Genomic DNA, 27237 nt, shown 5'->3' with positions numbered 1-27237 from the left:
GCTGTGTTACTACCTTTCATGTGTTGGTATGGTGCTTTGCTGTTCAAAGAGTGGTCCCTGGACCAGCAGCATCACATCACTTGGAGCTGGTGAAAAATGGGGGATCTTGGGCCCCAGCCCAGACTTCCAGAGGCAGTCTGAAATCTGTTTTAACAAGACCCCCAGGTGATTCGTGTGCACATAAAAGTGAAAAGCACTTGGCCCTGCAGGCATCATCTCTGCAGAAGGCTCTCAGGCCAACATGTGCCTATTTCTGCCCAAAGGCAGTTTTACATTTAGTTTATCACAGAGGATCATAACATCTCAAACTGGACTGTCACAGAATAAATTTCCAAGCCACATATACCCATTCTGGACTTGGTTTTATGTCTCTTGAGTCAATGTGACAAGGGTCATAGACTTAGAATAATACCCGGTCAAGACCAGTCTGATGCATCAAGTCACTTCCCTGAGTTTCCTGCTCTGGAGTTGATACTGATTGTGGTTTTTCCAAGAGTTTGACTAGATTCTAATTTTTGAGGCAAAGAAGGAGAAAGCTGTTCCAGTTGGGCTGGGGGATGCTGTGAGCCCATGGTCAGAACTTGACCCTCCCCGTGCCTGTGAACAGAGCCTGTCAGTGCAGCATTGGCTGGCCAGGAGAGGCTCCGTTTCCACCCCAGAAAGGAGCTGGAGGGAGAGGAAGGTGGGGGGAGGGTAACAAGGATGTTACCCCCCCACCCCCAGGTAACAAGGATGCATGGAAATAGTTCATTTGCATGCTGAAGTGTGGCTGCTCTGAAATGAAGGTTAATGTCCCCACCCAAGTCAGAGAGAGAGAGTGTGTGTGTGTGTGTGTGTGTGTGTGTGTGTGTGTGTGTGTGTCTGTCTGTCTGTCTGTGTCTGTATACATGCATGTGCACCTGGCTATAAGCACACACATGCTTCAGGAAGTCATTAGCATTGTCAGGGACACAGGCAGTGCTTATCTGTGCCCCTTGTCCTTATTACAATATTTGGGTACAGTTTTTCTGAGTTTTCAGGAGCTCCCTGTGACAGATCATGGGAGCCTAGGGCAGGTGGCCGATAGCTGTGGGATAGCTTATTCTCAGCAAATTCATTACCATTTCTTTTCACCCCTTATATTCCTTGTTCTGCATGTTTGTCCTGGAGGACGAAACTTGGGCAGGGAATCTGGTGTTTTTAATCTTCAAAGGGTATGTGTGGGGGGACCCCAAAAGGGCAGAGCTGGGCCCACCAAGGACAAGTCATAAGGATTTAGGTTCCAGGGGAGTGGTAAGAATTTCAATTTCATCTGGAACTGTTGTAGAGCAACCCTGATATAAAACGGGGTGCCTGACTGTGGGTCCTCACCCACGCGCTTAAAAGGACTTATCAATGCTCTACTGCAGGCACACGCGAAAGGTTAATAAAAGGTTTATTTACAAGGGAAGGGCAAATGAGGAAATGTACAGCTCAGGGAGAAAAGTGGGAGACAAAGTTTTAAATGAGTCCTACCTGATCCGCCGATCTGGAATCCCAAAATGGCACTCTGAGAGCTGGCCGCCAGCCAGGAGCCGTGAAGCCAGGAGGTGAGCGACAGAGCGAGCCCCCCAAGGCCCACGTGTTTGGTTTTTATATCCAACCTGGCTGCCCAACTCCACCCTCAGGTCCCAGCCACCCTCCCTTTGGTGGTGATGGGATTTGTCTTTCCCAATGTCCTGATGGCTTTAGTCTGGAGTGGGGGTGGGGTCCACAAAGCCTGTATGGGATTAACTCAGGACATCAATTTCCCCTAACAGAAGTACAGACTGAGCTTTCACTGGGGGGTTGAGTGGGGAGGCCTGCAAATTCTGGGGATTTGAAGTGAAACAGGATTGATGTAGGAGGGCTTTGCATAGCAGTTGGAGGGGTTGTCTTGCATCACCCCCAAGGCTTCATTCCTTGGGAACACCAACATGCTCATCAGGGATGGGGGACAGGGAAAGCCTCTGAATTATCTCCTTAATACAGTCTCTGAAGCCAAAGTGTCTTCTGCCTTTCAAAGTGCTGTCCTGCTTTACATTCGTGAAAAGAGGCCAGTCTCAAAAGGAGGCTCTGGCGTCCCCCATAGCAATGGCTCTAGACTGACCCTAGGGAGGCAGACCTTCCCCATCTCAGCCAGCGAGGGAAGGCTTGATTAGCACATACTCCTTCCTTTACCTCAGTTCTGTGGCCACTAGCTCTCCAAAAAGCCCTGGGCCTTCGTTGCCTGCTCTCCTTCCTTGAAGCTGACTGTGGGCTCAGTCAGAACCCCTGCCTCCACCCACCCAGACTGATTTCCATCCCACAGGGGAAACCTTTGTTGATCCCGGCCCCCAGGGCAGATACAGGCCAGTTTGTACTGAAGCCTTCAGCGAGCAGGCCCAGCCCTGCCATCTATAGAGAGGTGTGCGCCTTCCAGCCAGCTGTCAGCCCCCTTCCACCAGTAGTTCCAGCTTCAGAGCTGGCTGGACTGAGTTCCTAGCTTACTCTGATCAGCCTCTGAGAGGCTGTACAGCAAAAAATTGTGAGGCCAGCAGGTGGGTCTAGAAATGGCCAACCTGGCCCCCACCCTGCAGATGGAGCTCTGGGCCCACACAAGGGGTATGGGGCACTGCCTGCCAGCATGGGGAGAAGCAGCCCGGTGTCTCTGTCTTGGGGCAGCATCTGTTGGTGTGGAGGGCCTGACCGACTCTGGGCTTTGTGGCACGGCCGTGAGATGGAAAAATGAGCCCGAACAGGGGGTGGCCACACAGGGAGGGGCTGAGAAACTGGGTGGATAACCTGGAGAAGCAGACCCACATTGGGAGTGTTCACACCTCTGAGGGGCCATCGTGGGACAGGGATTGGACCTGTTCCTGGAACCATCTCTGGGAAATGTGCCGGCTGCAGAGGATGAAAGGACTCCATGTTAGGAAAGTGCTGGATCCCTGGCACTTACCGAGCACCTTCCGTGTGCATTATCACACTTAATCCTCTCACTCTGAGAGATTCATTTCCTCCTTTTACAGATAGAGAAACTGAGGTCCATAGAGAAAATAATAACTTGCCCAGAAACCTGCAGCTACTAGCCACAAGGATGGGATTTGAACCTCCCATTCCCAGAACCCTCAGGAGTGTGCATGCCTTTCGTGGTTCTCATACCCATTTCGCCCGCCCTATGTCTCCAGCTGGTGGGATGCTTTACTGGGGTATGCATTACCATTTGGAATGGATCCAGCTGAGAATTCTTAGGGGCCCAAGATCTGAAGGTTGGTACTCGCAAGAGGGTGGCCAGTGCCATCCCATGGGTTGGTCATACCCTGCCACCATTCAGTACAGGAAGAGTCCCCCACACCATGACATCCCACCCCTGCTTCTCCAGCTGGAGAACGTAAGACCCAGAGAGGGAAGGGGGCTGCCAGAGTCCTCTGAGAGCCAGTCAGGCCATACACAGAGTGTAGATCAGCATTTCCTTTAATCCAGTGACTAGAGGTAAAAAATTATGTCCCTGGTGACTTGCAGGGGAGTCACCAGGGTGCCAGGAGGCAGGGGAGTGCAAAGGGTACCCTAGAGATCTTTTGAGAAACAAAGCAATTTTATTTGCAATTCACCATCTGAAGATTTGTCTCCATTGAAGCTACTTTGCAGGTGATATCCTGAGTTCAACCAGCAACAGGTCTGCCTCCCTGCAAAGGTGAAAGGATGGGCCTATGACTCAGCGCTGAACATAGTTATTTTGGGCCTTGTCTGTCTTCCCCAATAAGGAAGGTTTCTCTGCCCTGGATAGCTCAAGACAAGTGTCTTACCCATCTGGGATGGTAGAACTCAGACGAGTTCAGGTTCACATGCCAACTCCATCATTCAGCAGCTTTGGGAGCTCTCACAGACTGTTCAGTTGCCCTGAGCCTTAGCTTTCCTGTCTGTAAAATGGAAAGAGTAACAACCTTTATCACACTATACTCTGATGATGAAGGGAAAAGATTTCGATGAAAAGACTTCAAGACCTGAAGGGTCACACATGAAAGAATGGTTATTGGTGTTATGGGAAGACTTGTATTAAAATTTAATTTCACATTAAAACAGTATTGCATAAAGAGGTACTTAGAGGGCATGGAGGACCCATTTACAGAGCTCATTCCCAGTTAGGCCTAGCCATGAGAAGCATGGATGGAGTAGAATCAACACTTCCATAGGAAATCCTGATTTTCATTTTTAGCAATAGTCCTAACCATGAGCCAGTCAGTTCTTCCAACCTTTATTCAGTCCCTTCTGAGGACTGGGCCACTGGCCCCTGGATGTGAGGGAGTCACCACCACCCTACTCCCTATTCTAGCCATGACCCAGTTGTGAATTGGTTCATTTGCCCAGAGCATGCCTCAGAACCCCAGGAGGAGATACTAAACAGATTGCTAAGTCCCATCTCCAGAATTCAGTAGGTTTGGGTATGAGGCATGAGAACTGACATTGCTAACAAACCCCAAGTACTATGATGCTGCTGATCTAAGGACCCTATTTTGAGATCCTAGCACATACTTGGTATACTCAGTGCTGGGTTAGGGTAGAGTTGGGGAGGGGAAGGAATAGGCCAGCTGGGTGATACCAGTGCCACCTCCTCCAGGAAGCCTTGCCTGACATTACAAGCCCCTTCCCACCCTCACCCCAGGTTGGGTGGGACTCTATTCCTAACACATCCTGTACAGGTATGCATTGGTTTGTTCTGGAAAGCCAGATCTACACTTATTACTGTCTGATGGGGGGGAGGGACGGTGGATACTAACCTGTTGGTCCCCCTTAGCCAGGTAGCCTTTGAAGTTTTGATACCTTGCCAGCCCATCAAATGAGGCTTAAAGGGGAAGAGAAAGGGAAGGAAAGGTCCCAGGTACGTCTGTCTAAACCATTGTGAGTCATCTCTGAGCCAGCTAAGTTTAAATAATCCTGTTAGGGTAAAGGAGAGGGGAATGGAGAGAGGACAGGAAATTAACATTTATGAGCACCGGTTAAGCAGCTAGTCTGGGCTAACCCTGTGAAGCCCTCAAGGTGGCTCTGGTTTCATTGACAGCACTCGGCTCAGAGAGGGCGAGCGGCTGGCGTGGTCACACAGCTGGCGAACTCCGGTCAGTCTGCCCACAGCGCTGTTGCCTCTCCGCTGCTGCATTGACATCTCCAGTGTGGGAGGGGCTGGTTATCCCTTTTGCCTGGTGCTGGTGTGAGGTGGTTTGGGTTATTGAGACAGACGCCACTGCTCCCTCTCTGTGCTGACTTCAAAACTTGTCACAGTCACCATCAAATGCAAACATTCTGAAGCCTGTAGCGCTGACGTGTGTCAGACCCTGCTCCAGGCTTGCTGTTCCCACCGAGCCCTGTGACTCATCTTCTTGCGCTCAGAATAAACAGGCTTGGTCTCTGCAGAAGGCTTCTCAGGAAATCTCAGACATGCCACCGACACCCCATGTGCCCAGCGCACCTCCTTAGCACCGGCCCCGCTCAGGCTCCCTCAGTATTCCTGCCCCCCCTGCACAGCTTCCCAGAATGCCTTGGGCCTGCAAGGAAATTAACAATTGTGTTTGTACGGGAGCTTTTTGCTATGTAATGAGTAACAGTTGTAATTAATGTTTAACACGTGTGAACAGCAGGTCTGCCGAGAAAAGGAGATTTAAATGAGAGAGCTGGGATCACTTGCTTCCTCTGGCTAATATGTTACTGAGGGACAGGTTTTTCCAGTTGGTTTTTTCTATTTGACATATGAATGAATTCATTTAGTAGCCAAAAAAAAAAAGAAGAAGAAGAAATGCACTAGCGTTTAATAACTTTGGTTCATCTGCTAAATTATATTGATAGAAACGTTCCTTCAAGTGCCTTTGTCTGCAAGTGAAAAAAAAAAAATAGACAAAACCCAGATACTATAGAAACTTATCTTTGCTCTTCTGTTTGACTAGTCAGAGATCTTCGTGTGATAGATTCTGCCTGCCTTGTTCATACCCAAGTCCCCACCTGGCTCAGTTCTCTTTAGGATGCTGAAATACATGGTTTCCTGGCACAGAGATGCTTTGTCTTAATCTGCCATACACTTGTCTTCTCTTCATGAGGCTGAGGGACCTGTGTAGTGGACAGCATTTTTGAGGGGCTGTTGTCTGGTCTGAACCCCAGGGAGCAGCTGAGGGTGTCCCTACCTGTCTGAAGGTTGGTTCCTGGGTTCTGAGGCCATATTGGGAGTGGGGACACTGTGTCAGTGGGTGGCAGAGAGGCTCCTGAGAGCCATGCACCTGTCTTCCTGCCCCCCACCAATCGCCCCCACCCCATCACTCCCTTCCCTTCTGTGGACAGCAGCATCGGAACCAAACATGCAGCTGGACTGGGGTTCTGGGGCTCCTGAACCAGGAGCATTTCCCAGCCTGCTCCCTGGGGGTCTTCTGAGATTTGTGGAGGGGAATAGTCCCTTTCCCGGACTCTAGAATTCTAAATACTGGGGGTGTCTGTGGGTGGATGTGTCAGCCAGCATGCTGGCTTCTCCAGCCAATGGGGAAGCCCAGTCCTGAACCAGCAGTGGCACACGCACAGGTGCCAGGGGATCTGGTTTAAAGCTCCCCCAGCTGCATCTAGCTAGCGAGGTGACCTAGGTCATGATAGGTGCTGAGAGTTGGGGATACAGCCAGTGCTCATGGCGCTGACTCTTGAATCACCGTTACTACTACTGTTTCTGTGAGTGTGGTACCCCTACACAGGATTACTAGATGCCTCTGGGATCCAGCCTAACTGTTGAGTTGGGGCAAGTCAGTCCCTTTCCAGCAGCATTTTCGAGTGGCTATTGACTGCCGTGGCAGCCACCTGTGGGCTAAACTCCCAGGGAGAAGGGGAGTTCACCAGCCTCCTACTCCTTGTCTGTGAATGAGTTACGGTGAAGCTGGCTGGCTTCGACAGCATTTGGGTCATTTAATCATTTTCGTCAGGATTCTTCATTATATGTGCTGGAACCTCAGCAGCCCTTGGAGTGAGTTCTTTGCACCAGACTGTGGTATCTGCTCTTCCTTTGGGAGGGTGCAGAATAAGAAGACACGGGCATGCCCCCTCATGCCAGGCCCTCTTTCCTGGCCCAGGAGTGGGTGTGCGTGTGTGGACGTCGATCCTGCAACCCAGCCAGTGTCCTGGCACCTGCCTCACAGCCTTCCCAATGCCCAGCTCCCTGCTGCCTCCCCTCACAATGAGGACTTCTGTTCTCCACACCACCCCTGACATGTGGCAGTGCAGTGCCCTAGGGCCTGCATGTGTCTGCGAGGTGAAAACAGACGCCTCTTGTTGGCGATCTGGAATCCAAACCAAACATTTGCTGAGCTGCCTGTTGTCTTACAGCCTAGCCAGAGCTGCAACTTTCACTGGCCAGGCAGGTGGTGCAGAGGGGAAAGTGAGGCCTGCTCTTGAACTAGAGGGGGCTTCACCGCTCTGGGCCTTAGTTTCTGCATCAGTCAAATAGGAGTTGTAATTCTTGCCGTGCTGTGAGGAGCAGATGCGATGACACAGAACATATGTTTAGAAAGGTGAAGCAGCAGAGGACTATTGTTCTGGGCAAAGTTTTAAGTGTCATGAAAGTATAGACTCAAGGGTCATGTGGGCCACTCCACCTTCCCCAACCAATGCACAACCTCCCTCCTTGCCCCCCGCCCCCACTCCCAACAGTCAGGCAGCACCCCCTTCTGTGCCTTTCCAACCTCTTCCCCTTTCCCCTTCCTGGCCTCCCCCACAAACACCAGAGCCCCTGCTTGGCTGCCAATGGTGTGAAGGAATTGGTCCAAGGACTGCTTGGAGGAGTGTCTAGGGCACCTTCATTCTATTTTCTGTGCCGTGATATTTTCAGAGTAACAGTCACATCTGTGAACAAACACCAGGCCTGGAAGAGTCTCCAGGCCCCTCCCATCCGCCCCACATGGTTTACAGACTGGGTGCATATTCATTTCTGCCCCATCCAAGGCGGTCTAGAGCAGCCTCTTCCGCAGGCAAAGAACTATGAGTCACTGTGCAAGTGTCTTGTTTCCAGTCATTCTGCTGAGAGGACTCTCCATCATGCACTGGAGAACCGGGGTGGGTGAAGACTCCAGGCCAGCCAGAAAAAAGCAGTCCCTAAACTGGAGCCTGTTGCAGGCCTCATTCGGGGCTCCCTTGGCTCCCCTCCAGTTCCTGCAGTGGTCCCTGTGCTCAGGGGCCACCGTCCACACCTTGGGTCAGCAGGGCTGATTGGGAGATTTGTGACCTGTGCTTCTCTCCCTGCCTCTCCCCAGGAAAGGCATTTTAATAGCACCCCCCAGGTGAGAGGAGGCCACCCCAGGAGCTCCCAAAGCAGAGGGGTCAAGGGCCGAGTCTGGGGCTCACTGCTAGGGACCTCACCCTGCCCATCTGAGTTGCCCCTCCCTCTTGCAGAACTCTGACTCCCCGTTAGTAATTGCCTATAGGCAGAATTAATTAGGTTTTGTCATTCTAACGGTTCGCAGGGGCGGCATATTTTTTTCTCTAAATACAGATATTCTTTTGAGGACTTGTGTATCTTTTGCAGAAAATCGCTAAATTAAAAGAATTGCCATTTTAAATTGCAGATTAAGAAGAAACTTAATTAGAAGGAATGAAAGCAGTTGTGTTCGGAGCTTTTGTTCTTAGTATTTTTTTTCCTTCTTGTGCTGCTGAATCACTGCACTTGGAGTTTGTATATTTTTATTTTAGGTGAAGTGATTTGCCTAATTAAGCCTGTCATTCATCACCACCTGTTCCCTCTAAAATATATAGCTATATTATTAAGCTTGCAAGCGAATGTATAAATTAATTCAGCGGGGAATTACAGTGTTGACTGGGACATTATTAGGTTTTATCCAATTTATCTGGTATGAAAACCGATACTTTTCCCCAATAAATCAAAACAGCAGCTCATTAAGTTTCTTCACTCATTTGTTGAGTACTTACTATGTTTACGGCATGGGCTAGGTGTGGGGGGCAGGAACAAATAAAGAGCAGCCCCTGCCTTCTAAAGGCTCATGGGGAGTCAGACTAGAAAACTGGCAGCTGGGGTACCATAGACTAAGATACAGGTGAGTCTGGAGAGGAAGTGAAGTCAGGGAAGGCTTCTGGGAAGAAGTGATCCCTGACGGGCACGTGGAGTCAGGCAGAGAGGCTGATGGTGGTAATGGGGGCAGGAGAGTCTCAGTAATTCTGGCAGACAGAGGACACAGCCTGGAAGGAGACTTGGTGAGACCCGAGACTGAACAGGCATTGAGGTCCTAGACAGGCATCGAGGTCCTAGAAAGCCACTTTGGTCCTGCTGGGGAGGTTGGATTCCTCTCCCAATCCATGTTCCATGCTCCTCTCGCCTCTCGTCTCGCTTTCTGTGCCAGTAATGTGTTACAGGATTTTGTATTGGCGGGAATCCCCAAATTTTTATTTTAGCCAGGGAACCCTAGGTTGTCAGAGGTGAAAGTGCCTCCCAATTCATTTTGTCCCTCCCTCTCCTCAGCCTGTGGCAAATCTAAGCCATGCCATCAGCTGCCTGCCACATTGTTGACAGCTGGAATGTTAGCAGAGGGGAGCTACGGTGGTGAAGGCACGCAGGTCCCATGCTCCCTACGTAGCGCCAGGATCTCCATTCCAGTGGGACCTCACACAGGGGGTGTCCCTGATTGCCCCATGAGTGATCAGGTCCTGCTGGAATCACCTGCTATATCCTCCTGTGAAGACAGTCTCCCACCTCCCTGCCAGGGTTGCCCCCAAACCCTTCTCCATTTTCCTGGATCACAGGCTGGGGGCATCTCTAGGTTGGGTTGGCCTCCAACCTGCCGTCTCACAGAGTTTGAGTTTGCTGTGGTTCTTTATGCCAGCCCCACCCCCCAGTGCTCAGGCCGAAAGCCTGTGTCACTCTCACTCTGCTATGTCTGCCTGCACAGGGCCCAGAAGCTGCCCACTCACTGCCACCTCCACCCACACCCCCAGTGCCACCAGCAGCAGCTTCCTTATTGCCCCCTCCATCTCTCTCATCTATTTTAATTAATATACTTTAAAGAGCAGTTTTAGGATCACAGCAAAATTAAGTGAAGAATACTGAGAGTTCCCATTTATCTCCGCCCTCTATGTCTTAAGCACAGCAATCTGCTTTTTTGATTTTTTTTTTAAAGATGCCAAGTCAGGGCCTCCCTGGTGGCGCAAAGGGTTAAGCACTGCACTATGAAGCAATCCGCAGCCTCTGCAGCACGAGTTTGATCCCCAGCCAGCCAGGCAGCTACCCACATGGCGCAGCAGACCTCTCCTGAGTTGCCTGCTGCTCCCCTCAGCAGTGTACTTCAGTCAGTCTGTTCTGTTCCCCACTCTGTCTCTGGTGAATCCTTTCACCTCCCGCATCTCTGGCCTGTGCCCCAGCTCTTGTATGCATAAATCTTTTAAAAAATAATAAAATTACTTAAAAAAAAGATGCCAAGTCAAAACCTTCCCCAGCAAAACATCAGGAGGGGTCTCCATTTTTCTCAGAATAAAACCAAACTCCTTCCCAGGGCCCCCAAAGCCTCCAATCTGGCTCTGCTTCCTATTCTCCCTTCCCCCTCCTTCACTTCACCAACACCCTAGACACGTCCCCACCTCAGGGCCCTTGAACTTGCTCTTCCCGTAGGCTTGGTATGTCCTTCCCACAGATGTCCACATGACCTGTCCCTCCTTTCCTTCAGGAATTCATTCAGATGTCACCTTATATTAAATAAAGAGGTCTTCCTGCCCTGCTTTATTTTCCTGCAACGCCCTTCCCAGCAGCTGGTATGCTTCAGATCTCACTTCACTCATTGTCCCTCCCACATAAGGCTGGGGTTTTGTCTGTTTTGCCCACTGCTGTTTTTCCCATCCTGAACTGTGCCTTGCACCATGAGAAGGTGTTCAGGAGTCAAATAGGTGGATAGATTGCCTGCCAGACCCTGCTGCAGCCACCAGAGTGACCACACTCATGTCTGGAACCTTCCATTGGCAGGACCCTCCCTTCCTGCTGTTTTCCAAGATGGCTAATAGAGCAGAGTCTTTTGGAGGAATAGAATGTTCCACAGTCCTGATGGGGGAACTTCCTCAGTGGATAGGCCAGGGACAAGTTTACTCATATCCTCCCAGTAGACAGCACATCACCATAGTCAGGTCTGGGGCCTCCCACCACCCTCGTGAACGTGAGGTTGATTGCTCTGTGTCTGGCGAGGTCAGAGGATGCCTCACCATGGCCTTGCTTGCTGGTTGGAAGGAGGTGTCTACTTTTGTGTGGACCTGCAGCTGGCTTTACAACCTTGTTCTGCAGGTCCCGGCCCAGTTAACTCTTCACAGTAGCCTAGTGAGGTAGGAAATGGAACCTCAGAGAGGTTAAGTGACTTAGCAAAGGCACAGAGCTGGTCATAGCATGCTTAGGAGAGGAACTTGGCTTGGTTCAGAAGCTTCTGTGAAGCTTCTTGGTTCCACCATGTCCACAGTGAGCGGACACAATAGTAATATTCATAACCCCACTGACAGAGTATAACACACAGGCACTCTGCTAAGACCTCTAGGTGCAACACTTATTGAATCCTCAGAGCAACCCCCTGAGGCGGGTGATGTCATTATCCCTGGTTTTCAGAGGGGGAATCTGAGGCCCAGAGAGATAAGTGAAAAAGTGGACTAGCTGGTCCCCAGGAATCCTTCCAGCAACTCCAGTTTCAGCTCAGTATTTTCTGTCTTTGTGGGGTATCTTCAGGATCCTGCCCTCAGGGGGGCAGCCCCCCACCCCAGTCCCTTGGGGGTGAACAATGCTGCTATGGCCCAGGGCAGAGAGGGAAGCATGTGGCAAGATCTGTCCCACGTGCTGGGTGCTGCTCCAGCCTCACCACGGGGCGGGCAGTGTGTGGGACCCACACAGGGGCCCTGAATGAAAAGCATTAGACTTGCAGGACGCAGCATGACCGTGGACTAGAAATCTGTAGGGTTTTCCCAGGAGAAGGGCAGATGTCACCACTGGTGGGATGGAGAATGGGAGGAAAAGAAGCACTTGGAGGCAACTTGAAAGAACAGCTTTCTCCCCAAAGAACTGTCCAGGGGACTGAGACCCCCATTGGAGTGCCATGCTCCCTGCTTGAGGGGGAGCAGGGGATTCCTTTGGGGATGAGGCGGAGTAGGTGGCCTCTGGAGACTCAGCCAGCCCATTGAAGGCACCTGGCTCTGAGGGCACCTGCACTTCCTGTTTTTGGAAGCCCAGATCTTTTGGGCCATCTTTGTTCCCTGCCTGGAACCGTCTATTGTTGCCCTACTATACGCCTCCCAATAACTCCTCGCACTGAGCACTTAGTAACTGTACTTTCTCTCTCCCACAGCCCAGTTCAATGGCAACGAGAAACGCCAGTCATCCCCCTCGCCTTCCCGGGACCGGCGGCGCCAGCTTCGAGCCCCTGGAGGGGGCTTCAAGCCCATCAAACACGGAAGCCCTGAATTCTGTGGGATCCTGGGAGAAAGAGTGGACCCTGCTGTCCCACTGGAGAAGCAAATGTAAGTTCTCATGGAGCCAATCACAGCCTCAGCTCCCAGTTCAAGGTCAAGCCACCATCAGGTCAAACTGGGATTAGGATGTACGTCCCCTGACTTTCCAGCTCCATGCTTTCTCTCCACACTCCACTGCCACCCTTACTTTTGATGACTACTAGGAGGGACTACAAAATCAGCGTCCTCACAGGTCACCCCTCACCCTTACATCTAGTTTCTAATTGCATCATGCAGCAAATGAGTTCTTGACAAGCTAAGGATAGATATACGAAATCTGGCCCGCTACAGGCAAAACAGTGTAAATTAGATCTGTTTTCTAGCTACTGTGATTTTTTTTTTTTTTTTTTTTAATACAAGCACTGGGTACAGTCAGAAGCGCGGGAGGGTGAGAGAATTCACCAGAGCCAGAGCAGAGAGCAGAACAGGCAGACTGACGAAGTACACTGCTGAGGGGAGCAGCGGGCGGCAGGAGAGGTCTGCACGCCATGTGGGACCCTCACCCGGCAGCCGGGGATCAAACCGGCGCTGCAGAGGCCACAGGCAGCTTCGCAACCCAGCGCTCAACCGCCACACCACCGGGGAGGCCCTACTGTGATGTTTTTGCCCCACATAATAGGTACAAGGTTGATCAAGACTTTTGCACTCTTGATTTGGGTTTTCTCAGCCCCTCTTCCCAAAGATTTCCTACCTCCACTCAGTGGCCAAGTCCCATCCCTCCCTCCTGCCCCTTGGCTATGATTATCAGCTCCCTTCTCTGCTGGGGTCTCACTCTGTGCAGGTCCCCACCTGCCCTGAAACCTTCATTGGCTCCCCATCACCTTCAGGTTAAAGTCCCCTCTTACTTAGCCTGTCCTCTTCGACCCCCCTGCTCTGTGAATTGCCTCCAGGCTGCCCTTTCAGTTTCTCACCTTGATAATGCAGGTCCTGGATCTCATGCTAGTGCCTTTGGTTGTATCATCCTCTTAGCAAGCATGTGATAAACGGGGTCATCCCCATTGCATGGATGAGAAAATCAGGGCTCCGGGTGATGCAGAGCTGTGGCTGGGATCTCTCAGCTCAGAGTGCTAAGGTAGGATGCGAACTCCAGCTGTGTGACTCGACCTCACATGCTCCCCTTGCTTCCTTCTCCTCGTCCACACCTGGCTCTGAGCCGGCACTCTGTCAGGCCAAGACATTAGCCAACACCAACCTGGTTTCTCGTGGGACTGTCTTGTGCGATCGTGGTCCTATATTAGTTCCCCCTGGGGGATTCTGGTCTCTGCACAGCTGGCAGCGCATCCCTCACAGGAAACGCTTGCTGGGTGAGCAGGATGCAGGGCTTCCCGAATGATGTCATGTGTTCGGGGGCCCTGTTTAAGCATGTGCTGTCATCTCAGGAGGCTGCAGCCCGCGCCTGCTATACCCAGCACGTTGGTGAAACACTCCCAGCGGGTGTTGTGTTAATCCTTTCTCACAGCCACCCAGATTGGGTGGCAGGTTTCGCTCATTTCTGATCAAACTGTGCATGTTTTAATCAACAAACAAAATATCACCCAGAGCTGCCTGGGAGCTGTTCAGCCTGCATCCTGACCCAGGCTGGCCTAGGTTTGTCCAGCCAGCCCCGACCCACCTTCTTCGCAAGCCAGGGCAGAGCCTTCTCTGGGTTGGGGGTCCCTCAAGGGCACTTGTGCTTGACAAGGCCCTGGCCAGCTCCAGTGTTATGACTGGCTTTTCCTCCCCTATCATCGTGACTCCCCAGGATTATTCTGGCCTGTCAGAAACCCTGACTCATCACCTGAGAGGTATGCTTAGGTAAAATCCCACTTCCTGCAGAGCCTGGTGACCCAGGCAGAGAGGATCACCTAATCCCTCACCTGGCTGATGGTGTCTGAGTTTAAGAGGCACCTTCAAGCCCCAGCCTCTCCTCTACCCTAGCTTAGGTTAGGGAGGGTGGCTGCTGAGGCACTAGAGGGGATGCCCCAGGTTTGAGGGTTGTTGACTGTGGGCAGTCCTTCCTATAATGCTTGGATAGTAGAAAGACTGCTCAGGTGCTCGGGGACCACCCCCTGCCTCCTGGAAGTAGTTGCCCACCCCACCCCCTCCATCCTGCATCATTATTACCATCAGCATGTTGACTTGTTTTGGTCATGAACTTCTTTAAAGCAAATAAAGAAATAAAACAATCTTGACCTCATATCCCTTTCTAACTCTTGCCCTGCTGAGAACATACACTCTATGAGGGCCAGAACCTGTCTGGGTTCACCGCTCTGTCCTAGGTGCCTGGAACAGGGCCTGGCATGTAAGTGGCGCTCAGTAAACAGCTGCCCGTTGATTGAGCCAAATCCCATCAAGCTGTCATACTTCTCTCCCACTCTCTCACCAAAAGCTGCTTCCCTTCTCTGCCCAGGTCACCAGGTGACCACCCCTGTCCCCCATGGCAGTCCACCCCCTCCTTTGGAGACTTTCTGTTCCAGTTTTTCTCCTGCCTCCCTTGGCCACTCCTTCCTTCATCTCCCCAGCTGACTCCTCACCTCAGCTTGACCCGGAGATCAGGCTGTCCTGGGTTACCAGCTATGTACTGTGCTCCAGACTGGTGCCTCACCAGTATGCATCCCCAGCTCACACCTCTCCCAAAACTCCCCACTCTTACCTCCAGCTGCCTTTTTAGCATCTCCACAACTCATGTAACTGTTCACACCTGGGCTTCTCATCCTCTTATTCCAGACACTTGCTCCTCCCCCAGCTTCCCCATCACCACACAGGAAAGCACATCAGCCTCGCTGCTCACGCCACACACCTGGCGTCATCTTTGTTCCTTTTCAGGTCTTGCACCAGCATCTAATGCATTGTCATGTTCCACCAGTCCCCATCCAGATAAGTCCAGAGCCATCCGTTCCTCTCATCTCCTGGGCCACCTCCGATCTGGACCACTGTAGTAGCCTCCTGACCTGGCTCCCAGTTCACTTCAACTCTGGCCCTCTTCAGGGCAACCTGGGCCATCTTTTACAGGAGAATGAGCAAGTACTATCTCTCTGTAAAATCCTCATTTCCTTGCACTCTGCTAAGCGCAGGGCCTTAGGTAGCTGGGCCCAATTTAGTGTCCTTTGACTCATTTCTCCCACCCTCTGCCTGAGTCTTCTTTGAGACTGCCTTTCTCTCCATGTGGAGTAGCTGGAGCAGTCAGGGAAGGAAGCAGCAGTTTATCCTGCTCACCCACTGGGGATTAGCCTTTAACGAGGCCCCAGAGCCCTCCGAGGCCCAACTGCCACCACCTCGCCTCTCTTCCGCGCAGCTTGCTCCTGTGCTCGGGAACGGGCAATCTGTGAGCAGGACTTCCCTGGAGACCAATTCTAGGCCTTTCCCCAAGGATGACTCTGCTTGAAATGGCTGGAACTTGCTTTCCTAATAAAGCTACATTTTTGTCAGCTCACTGTGGGGGCAGGGGGGTGGCAATGGTGTGTTCCACAGGTGAAACTTCCTGGAAAGCAACCCAACCTCACCAATTCTATTTTCTTCTGTTGCTCAAGTCAGCTCCGTCCTTGTGTTTCTCCCAAGTACAGTCTTGTATCCTTCCTAAAGCATAACTTAAGCCTTCATGTCTCTGGAAGTGTTTTATTATGACAACCCTTGCAGACTCCGACTTGGTATTCCTCTTTATTTCAGTGTTTAAGTTTAGAAAGCAAGGTGGGTCTGTTGCTGAGTCCCCACCAGATGTCCAGCCTGGGGAGTGGTTGCCACCTGGGTGGTCAGCAGCTCAGTCACATGCCCATTAGACAGGAACATTCATGTCCACTGTCCGGACCTTGCTTTTCTAAAGCTGGCAGGATTTTTTTTTTTTTCAGGTTATAATTCTGTCACTGCCAGAATTCAGAACACTGCTTGTGCAGAAAGCGCTTAGTGAGGGCCTCCCCGGTGGCGCAGCGGGTTGAGCACAGCGCTGTGAAGCTGTCCATCAGCCTCTGCAGTGCTGATTCGATTCCCGGCCGGCCAGGGAGATACCCACATGGGGAGGCAGACCTCTCCTGTCTCACCCGCTGCTCCCCTCAGCACTGTTTTCAGTCAGTCTGCCTGTTCTGCTCCCCGCTCTGTCTCTGGTGAATCCTCTCACCCTCCCACTCCTCTATCCTGAACCCCAGTTCTTGTATAAATCAAATCTTTTTTTTTAAAAAAAAGTGCTTAGTGAAAGGCAGCGGGACAGTTTTCTCCAAGCAGAACATCTGTCAGTAACAGGCTCTTAGAGTGCGGTTTGCAGAGCACTCCTGGCCAGGACCAAGCAGCATGCCTATTAAACTTGAGAACTTAAGGAGCAGCCTCTGGAATAGTAGGAGCCTAAAAGCATGAGAATTAGGGGAGTTAGACACATACGTCTGCAAGTTTTCTTTACTTGCTTGTAGCTGCCATCTGTTGAAACTCGCCCCATACCAGTCCCTGCACAAGCCCATCTCTAATAGTCCTCACAGCCTCAAGCCGGCATGGAGAAAGTCTGCTTGATAGTAGAGAACCAGGGTGAAGACAGGTTCAGCCCTCTCTCTGCCTCTGCTGTCCAAGTGTGCTCCGGCGCCAGTACCTTGGGTTCTCCTCCTGGCCCCACCTCTCGCCACATGCCTGCCACCCCTGTCCCTCAGACCAAAATGGAAACAAAAATGCCCGCTGAGGATGCCCACTGACTGGCACCTGTGATTGTCACTCTTCCACTGAAACACCTTCAGTGTTTCCAGTCTCAAAAATCAGTGTTTCCCCTCCATCCCGCAGTTGGGAACCTGGGCCTGTCTGCCACATTGTCCTTCCCTTCTGATCCATGCCCCATATGCTCAACAGGGACCTGGTTTGGCCACTTCACCCCCTGTCTTTCTCCTTAGACATGCGCTCTGCTGCCCACTTGCGCTGTAGCTGTCATGGTGAGCACCCTCTGATGGCTCTTCCAGACAAAGACAGGCCACACCTCACATTGCACTCAGGTCCCCCAACCCAGCCCTGGCTCATGGCCTTAGGTCTCACTGCCGCCCCACCCCCTTGCCTCACCACCACCCCCACCTACAACCCCACCCCCCCACCCCGCTCCAGACTTCCTTGTTCCTAAAACATACCATGCACTGCCACCTCAGACCTTTGCCTTTGCTACCCTTCCCTGTACCAGAAATGCTCTTCTCCAGCTACTCTCCTTCAGGACCTTCTCCCTCACCTCTTCAGGTCTATGCTGAGATGTCACTCTGCAGAAGGCTTCCCTGGTCACTCTGCTTCAGTAGCAGTCCCTACTATGAGCTCCCTGCTGCCCCACCTGGCCTTTTTCCTCCATCCCACTTAGTGCCGTGAGACTGCAGCGTGACTGCCCGATTATCTCCTGTTGTCTGATGCCCTCACTAGAATGTAAGCTTCACGAGGGAAGAGAATGCGCTGTGCATACAAGTCTCTCCCCAGGATCTGGGGGCAACACTCAGTAAGCTCCTACCATATGAGCGGCTGAACGCAGGCACACATACTACCTGCCTGGCCAGGGCCTTGGCCCAGGATGCCGGCAGCTGCCTTCTGCTTCTGAGGGCCTGAGCCTTCTCAGGGAAGAGCAGACTTCAGGGTGTCGACTGCGGGTTCTGACCCTCTGTCCTCTCCCCAGATGGTATCACGGAGCCATCAGCAGAGGAGACGCTGAGAACCTGCTGAGACTCTGCAAGGAGTGCAGCTACCTTGTCCGGAACAGCCAGACCAGCAAGCACGACTACTCCCTCTCCCTGAAGTGAGTACAGCCTCGCGCACCCTGACCCGAGGGCCGCCAGCCCGTGGCAGAAAGGCCTGCACTGGCCCTCCGGGAAACTTGCCAGCACAAGTTATTTCAAGCCTTGCTGTTTCAATTTAATCTTACTCTCCTGGGATACAGAGGAGTTTTTATATTCACCATTTCTGTCTCCCTCAAAGAGGAGGAGCCTATTCTAGGATTTATATTAAATAACCAAGAATAGCTTTCACATCTGCCGTGGGCCAGGGACTGTCTACGCTCCTAGCATATCTCACCTCTCATACCTCATGGGTCCTTTGGCGAGAAGCATGTCCCCATCTTCAGGTGAGAAAATGAGGCCCAGAGAGGAGACATGGCTGGCCCAAGAGCAGGGTCATGATTCAGGGCCAGCAGTGCCACTCTCGGGTGCCTCACAGAGCAAAGATAACCACCTCTGGTATGTTCTAGGGGGCTGTTTGTGCCGGTCTGATTTTTATGCATTACAGAGGCTGTGAGGAACTCTGGGAAGTGCCTGGAAGATTCCTACTTATGTTATGACCTGGGATTACTTTGTAACCTTGTTGACCCTCCAGACGTTGCTATCTGTGTTGAATGAGTAGGATCCAAAATTAGAAAAGAGCTTTTTTCTGATAACATAAAACCCATTTTATTTATTTTTTAAAGATTTATTTATTTATTTTAATACAAGAGCCGGGGTGCAGGCCAGAGATGCAGGAGGGTGAGAGGATTCACCAGAGACAGAGCTGGGAGCAGAACAGGCAGAAGGACCAAAATACACTGCTGAGGGGAGCAGTGGGTGAGACCACAAGGTCTGCCCGGAATCAAATCCATGCTACAGTGGCTGCGGACAGCTTCACAGCGCTACGCTCAACCTGCTGTGCCTCCCGGGAGGCCTGAAAACCCATTTTACAGATAGGGAAACTGAGACCCACAGAGAGGAGGGATTTCCAAGGACATGTAGAGTGAGTTTGGGGCATAAACCCAGACTCCGAAGGCAGCATAGACGTCTGGCTCCCTCTCTGCTCACCCACTGTTGTTAGCTACGTGATGAACAGTGGGCCTGCTAGGATGCAGCTGTCGGGAGAGGTGGTGTACAGGCCAGCCATGTGCAGCAGGCCCCGGCAGCCAGGGAAAGAGAGATGGGTCTGTACTCACTGCTCAGGCTGACCCCGCCCAGTGTGCTCAGCCCTGAGAGGCACATGACAAAGCACAGAGCATGGGCGGGAAACAGGCTTGGAAGTTCACCTGGAGCAGGGAGGATATGCAGAGACATGATCTGAACCACAAGTCTCAAGCACTGTCAGAAGGCCTTGTCATGGTTAGGGGGCTCCCAGATGGGGGAGTTAGGGGCTTGCAGTTTCCAGCTCAGTGAGAGGAAAAATTTTTTCTCAGAGCTGATCAAGAATTAGAGCCGAGAGGAGGAGGGCGGAGCAACATGGCGGCGAGGAGACGCTGCGAGTAAGATCTCCCATTAAAAGTTAATAGGGAGGAAAAGCGGCAGGTCCCAGTGAGAAGTGGGACACGGAAGATAAACGGACGACTCCAGCAAACTGCCCGAAGAAGAAAGTTGCCATAAAAGAGGACCAGAAGGGAGGGAAGCGCAGAACCCTGCTCCCCTCCCCCACCCACAGAGGCGGCACTCTCCGACCGGCAGAGAGGAGGGAAAAAACAAACTAAAAGGACCAACAAGAACAAACTACGCAGCAAGCGGGACTGTGAGTGGAAAGGAACTATTGCAGCCACCACAACCCGTGAACGGGAGCTGTGGAGAACCCTGCAGGATTCGCCACGGCGGTGAGCGAACGGCTCCGGGCGCCATTAGAGAAGAACAAAGAGACTCTGGAGACGCGCACTCAGCCCCGGGCTGCCAAGTAAGCTTGCGTGGAAAAGCGGCGCGCTTGGCGCGCTTGAAAAGCAAACGCGGATCAGGATCGCGGCTGCCCAGGTCCCCGCGCCTGCGACCTAGGCTTGCGGGGAGACGCGCGGAGGCCCTCACTGAGGTGAAAGTCCCTCACTGAGTAAGCAGGAACCAGGCGCCCAGGCACGGAAGCGGGTGCAAAAGGCGCCATTCCCGCGCCACTGAACTGGGCTACAGCCCGCGTCCTGGACCTGAGGGCTTTGAACTGAGATCCGGGGCACGAAGTTCAGGGCGTGGGTTCTCCATGACGGTGGGGCACAAGGCAGACACAGCACCCCAAAGCCGTTGAGGTTTACCCTACCATTCCCGCTCTGTTCCCTGTCCCACGGGGTGGGGGGGGGGCGAAAAACAGCCCCCCAAGGACAATAGGAGAGATCTCTGGCGCCACCTAGCGACCAGAAAAAAAAGTCACTAACACCCCATAGAACAAGGAAATTTCTTAAGTCTGCTTGAAAAGGGCAGAAGGTTCCCGGAGGAGACAGTGACCAGCTGGGAAGTTAGCCCACGCCAGGCCCCTTCCGACCAGCAGTCCGAGCCCACAGAGGGAACAGGCACCCACGGCCGGGGCAGACCGGGCGCGTAGAAGAGTGTGCCTGAGACCGGATGCTCAGGGACTGAGTCCCGCGTTGCCATTTTAGAACAGGGACATTTCTTCAGTAAAGTCTTCCTGAAACCAGCAGAAAGCTCCCTCAGAAGCCAGAGATGGCTCCTGGAGGAGCCAGAAGGGAGTGGAGAAGTTCACCCAACATGCCGGCCAGTCCGAGCAACACAGTGTCCCAATGCATACGACAAATTAGAAAACAGACAGTAGGGAGTAGAAGAACCACACGCAACCTAGCAACTCCTCAGGAAAAAAGCACACCACAAAAAGAAAACCACCCCCCAGATTGCAACGACAGTAACTTGGAAGAACTTCTGAGCCTTCCAGAAAGAGAATTTAAAATTGCCGTGATTAAAAAAATGACAGAACTCAGATAAAGGAAAACAATGATCAGAAGAAGGAAATTGAGTCCCTAAAGAGGGAAGCAAAAGAAACGCAGGAGATCAAAGAATTAATGGAGGAACTAAAGAACTCTGGGAAAAGCAATGAAAGCAGAATAGATGAAATGGAAGAACGAATAAGTACTCTTGAAGACACAGAAATAAAAAGAACCAAAACAGAAAAGGAAAGAGAAGTACGAAGGAAAAAAGAACGAAGAAAAACTTCGGGAACTATCTGACTCCATGAGGAAAGGAAATATAAGAGTTATAGGAATCCCAGAAGGAGAGGAGAGAGATGTAGGAACAGAGAAAATATTCCAGGAGATAATTGAAGAGAACTTCCCAGACGCGAAGAAGGAGCTGAAAATTGATATACAAGAAGCAAAAGAACACCAAACTTCCATGATGAAAGGAAAAATACAGCAAGACACATAATAGTAAAGCTCCCAAGAATCCAGGACAAGGAAAAAGTAATGAAGCTGACAAGAGGGAAGAAACAGATAACATTCAAAGGAAAACCAATCAGGCTGACATCAGACTTCTCTGAAGAAACACTACGGGCAAGGAGAGAGTGGAGGGACATAGTCAACAGACTCCAAGAAAACAGATGCCAACCAAGAATACTCTATCCCGCAAAGCTCTCCTTCCTCTATGAAGAAAGAATAAGGACCTTCCCAGACAAAGAGAAACTCTGGAATTTCATTACGACTAAACCCCCCACTCCAAAAAATACTACAAGGAATCCTAAAGCCAGAACCTCAGAAGGACGAATAACAACGAAAGAAGGCCAAAAAAAAAAAAAAGTTATTAAAAGAATAAATAAAATCAAAGGAAAGACAAACACAATGGCAAATACAAATGCTAACATATCAATATTAACTCTAAATGTAAATGGACTAAACTCTTCAATAAAAAGACACAGAGTTGCAGCCTGGATTAAGAAATAAAACCCAACCTTTTGCTGTCTCCAGGAAACACATTTAGCTACAAAAGATAAAAATAGGCTCAAAGTTAAAGGATGGAAAACAATCCTACAACAAATGGACCAAAAAAGAAAGCAGGAACAGCTATACTTATATCAGATAAAACAGACTTCAAACTCAAAAAAATAAAAAGAGACCCTAATGGTCACTACATCATGATCAAGGGCACAATACTTCAAGAAGAAATAACGCTCATTAACATATACTCACCAAACAAAGGAGCACCAAAATATATCAGACAACTGTTGTCCTCTCTGAAAACAGACATCAGAGAAAACACATATGTAGTGGGAGACTTCAACACACCACTATCAACAATGGATAGATCAACAAGACAAAAAATAACTAAAGAAACTAAAGCTCTAAATAAGGACCTAGAGCATTTGGGCTTAACAGACATCTATAGAACACTAAACCCCAAAAAAACGGAGTACACATTTTTCTCAAGCGCACATGGATCATTCTCCAGGATCGCTCACATACTGAGGCACAAGACAAACATCAACAGATACACCAAGATTGAAATCATATCAACCATCTTTTCTGACCATGAAGGCATCAAACTAGAAATAAACCATAAAAAGAAGGCAAGGAACTTCAAAAGAATAATCAGTAACTATTATGAACAGTTATATGGAAACAAGTTCAACAATTTAGAGGAGATGGACAAATTCCTACAACTCTACAATCACCCAATGCTAGATAAAGAAGAAATAGAACACCTAAACAGACCAATTACAATTAGCGAAATTGAAATGGTAATCAAAAACCTCCCCAAAATCAAAAGCCCAGGACCTGATGGATTTACAAATGAATTCTACCAAACATTCAGAGACGAATTAGTGCCTATCCTTCACAAACTCTTTCAAAAAATTGAGAAGGAAGGGACAATACCAAACACGTTCTATGAAGCCAACATTACACTAATACCAAAACCAAACAAGGACAACACAAAAAAGGAAAACTACAGGCCAATCTCCCTAATGAACACTGATGCAAAAATCCTCAATAAAATTTTAGCTATTAGAATCCAACAATGTGTCCATAAGATAATTCACCATGACCAAGTAGGATTCATTCCAGGGACACAAGGATGGTTCAACATCCGAAAATCAATCAACGTTATCCAACACATCAACAAAAAGAAATATAAAAACCATATGATAATATCAATAGATGCTGAGAAAGCTTTCGACAAAGTGCAACACACATTCATGATAAAAGCCCTTGAAATTCTTGGGATACAAGGAACATACCTCAACATCATAAAGGCCATCTATGACAAGCCAACAGCCAGTATCATTCTCAATGGTGAAAAGCTGAAAGCAATTCCATTAAGATCTGGAACAAGACAAGGATGTCCACTCTCACCACTGCTCTTCAATATAATACTGGAAGTCCTAGCCAGAGCAATAAGACAAGAGAAAGACATCCAAGGACTCCAAATAGGAAAAGAAGAAGTCAAACTATCACTATTTGCAGATGATATGATAATATACATAGAGAACCCCAAAAACTCCACAGAAAAACTAATTCAACTCATCAATCAGTTCAGTAAAGTGGCAGGATACAAAATCAACACGCAAAAGTCAGTAGCCTTCCTATACACAAACAATAAATCTGAAGAAGAAATCAAAAAAATCATCTCTTTTATTATTGAAACAAAAAAAATCAAATATTCGGGAATAAATCTAACAAAAGAGGTAAAGGACCTACACAAAGAAAACTATAAAACACTGTTAAAAGAAATAGAAGAAGACACAAAGAAATGGAAAGACATCCCCTGCTCATGGATTGGAAGAATAAACATTATTAAAATGGCCATCCTACCAAAAGCAATATACAGATTCAATGCTATTCCAATCAAAATTTCAATGTCATTCTTCAAAGAAATAGAACAATTATTGATGAAATTCATATGGAATCACAAAAAACCCCGAATAGCCAAAGCTCTCCTGAAAAAAAAAGAAGGGAATGGAGGCATCACACTCCCAGACTTCAAACTCTACTACAAAGCCATAATCATCAAAACTGCATGGTATTGGAACAAGAACAGACACACAGACCAATGGAATCGAATAGAAAATCCAGAAATAAACCCACAGATTTATGGTCAACTAATCTTTGACAAAGGAGCAAAGACTATGCATTGGAGCAAAGAAAGTTTGTTCAATAAATGGTGCTGGGAAAACTGGGTCGCTACATGCAAAAGAATGAAGCTTGACCACTACCTCACACCATGCACAAAAATCAACTCAAAAGGGATTAAAGAACTAGACATAAGACCTGAAACCATAAAATATATAGAAGGAAATATAGGCGAAACACTCCGTGATTTGCACATCAAAGACATCTTTACAGACACATCGCCCAAAGCAGTGATAGTGAAGGCAAAGATAAACAGCTGGGACTACATCAAATTAAAGAGCTTCTGTACAGCAAAAGAGACAATAACAAAAACAAAGAGAAACCCCACCAACTGGGAGAACATTTTTGCACACAACACTAATGATAAAGGACTGATCACAAAAATCTGCAAAGAGCTGATGAGACTCAGCAACAACAAAGAAAATAATCCCATCAAAAAATGGGCAGAAGAGCTAAAAAGAAACTTCTCTGAAGAGGAAATGCAAATGGCCAACAGGCATATGAAAAAATGTTCAACATCACTTGTTATCAGGGAAGTGCAAATCAAAACTACTATGAGATACCATCTTACACCAGTGAGAATGGCACATATTAAAAAAACTAGCAACAACAAGTGTTGGCGAGGGTGTGGAGAAAAAGGAACTCTTCTGCACTGTTGGTGGGAGTGCAAACTGGTCCAACCACTATGGAGAGCTGTGTGGAGATTTCTGGTCCTACTAAACATAGAGCTTCCATATGATCCAGCAATTCCACTCCTAGGTATTTACCCAAAGGACACAGAAACATCAATTCCAAAGAGCACCTGCACCCCTATGTTTATAGCAGCACTATTTACAATAGCTAAGCTTTGGAAGCAACCCAAATGCCCCAAAATAGATGACTGGATCAAGAAGATGTGGTACATATATACCATGGAATATTACTCAGCATTCAAAAAAGATAAACATGCAATTTGCAGCAACATGGATGGCGCTGGAAGGGATCATGCTCAGTGAAATAAGCCAAAAAGAAAAAGAAAAATACCGGATGGTCTCACTCATAGCAGGAATCTAGAAAACTTAAATAAGGGACCAGAAAAATGAATAACTATAAGAAAGCGAAAATCAAAATCAACAAAAAACTATGAACCAGAGACACTTTTTGGGGGGTGAGGGGCAGGAGGGGAGGGATTGGGGTCAGAATGGGGGGGTTGCAATTGTATGGGGAATATAAAAATAAAATTTATTATTTAATAAAAAAAAAAAAAGAATTAGAGCCATCCAAAGAGGCGTCTGGAGGTGGTGAAGGTCTTGTCACTGGGAGTTTGCACCCAGGGGGCTGGTCAAACACCTTGCTGGGGAGGACACGGAAGGGGCTTCTGACCAGCTCAGAGAGCACTTGAGACACCGTATTTGCGTATTTCATTGTCCGCCATCAGACCTGAGGCTTTAAGAATCAGACTGGTTATGGCTCCCCAGGAAAACGTAATGTGCTGAATACAGCTCCACTGGGAGGCTGGGCTGGAGGTGGCCAAACCTGCAGGCTAACATTGGGCTGAGGAGAAGGCAGAGACAAAGCAGGGGCATACCACTGGCTGTGCTGACAGAGGCTGCGGCCCCTCCATGCAGCTCTCCCCCATCCCGTGACACTGGAAGGGCTCACCGTCCCTCAAGCCACAACGCTTGGTGTCTCCACCTTCCCACCTAAAGGTGAATCTCACTCTTCTGGGCTGGCAGGTGACTTCAGAGACAAGTGGAGGGCGTGTGATAGTGCTCTTCTTACCACCAGAAGCATCTCCAGCCCAACCAGCGCAGGGTGAGGACCGGAGTTCTGACAAGCCCTATCCTTCCTCTCAGTGCTCACCTTGCATGTCCCCCTAGGCCTCAGCATCCACCTCTGCCCAGGGAAGCCCTTTGTCCATAGTGTAGCAGTTATCACGTTAGCCTCACATCTGCCCAGTCAGAAGTAGCCTTTGACGCTTATTAAAGGATGCTTGTGTCTAACAGTGAGGTGTCTCTGACTCACAGAATTTCCCCTGTCTGTGGACTCAGCTGCCCTTTGTCCTTGAGGGTGCTCTGGCTGGATGGCCTGCACCTTCTAGGTCACGTGGGGAGACTGAAGGAAGACTGGACCAGCACCCCAGTTAGGACACTGTCCTCAGGCCTGACTCTGTCTTCCTGCATGCATCCCGTCAGAACCACAGTGTGGATAACTGGTCTCTGCCCAGCGGGACTAGAAGTGGAGGGTTTAGTTCTGCATGCTTGTCTCGAGCCATTAAATCACCACTCCCAAAGACCAGAGGGGTGATCTCACCTGGTCAGCTCTACCTTTGAAGAACCCAGAATTGTGGCATGAACTTGCTTCCCAGAGTGACCCCAGTTCCCAGTGACCAGTTGCACTGACGGCCAGGGAGTGACACTTGGCATTGATCACCTTGACTACAGATAGGCTGGTCCTGGCACTGACTATCCCGGCTACTTGGGACAAACGCCAGCTTTGCTGGCCACCATGTGAGGTGTGGGGCCTTTCAGATCCCGTGGCCTGCCTGGCAGGGCCAGGGGCAGGGTGGAGAATGGCATTCCCCATGCATGGTGTTGTCAGGAGCGTGGTGCAAATCGACACTGGAATTCCAGCTATGTTTTCATGTGAGCCTTGGGTCCCGCTGTGAGGGTGTTATAGAGTGGAGAAAGGATTTGGGGGAGTCTGGGCTTGGAGGACAGGACCCTCCACCCCTTTCTGCAGCAGAGATTTATCAGAGCCCTCTGTACCAGGCACTGGGCTGGGCAGCCACAGCGAGATGCAAGGTGAGAACAGCCCAGCCCAAACTGCAGGAACTCACGGTCTGGGCCGTCCCTGCCATGGAGGTTCAGGAAAAGCTGCAGGGAGGGGGTGCACTTGAGCCTTCAAGAGAGTGGGTAGGTGGTCCCCAAACAGGTTGGCAGGCATCTCAGGTGGAAGGGGCAGCCCGGCAAAGTCCTGGGAAAGGGCCTTGGCAGAGGAGTTGAGATTCAATCAATTCTTAATGATGGGGCTACTGA

The 27237-nt window shown here is 49.9% G+C and overlaps 1 protein-coding gene across 1 annotated transcript in view; it reads left to right on the top strand.

Moving 5' to 3' along the window:
* The window catches only part of SHB (SH2 domain containing adaptor protein B), a gene marked incomplete at both ends in the record, with an annotated part of 134751 nt that overhangs the window by 85707 nt on the left and 21807 nt on the right, over positions 1-27237 (top strand). The window contains 2 exons of the mRNA XM_084237173.1: positions 12315-12486; positions 18071-18190. Coding sequence (XP_084093299.1) covers positions 12315-12486; positions 18071-18190 — 292 coding nt within the window. The remainder of the gene's footprint in view (positions 1-12314; positions 12487-18070; positions 18191-27237) is intronic.

The sequence above is a fragment of the Talpa europaea genome (assembly GCF_964194135.1).
Source record: "Talpa europaea genome assembly, chromosome: 7".
Taxonomy (NCBI): Eukaryota; Metazoa; Chordata; class Mammalia; order Eulipotyphla; family Talpidae; genus Talpa; species Talpa europaea.
The sequence above is the reverse complement of the archived record's forward strand: the minus strand, read 5'-3'. Positions and strand labels throughout refer to the sequence as shown.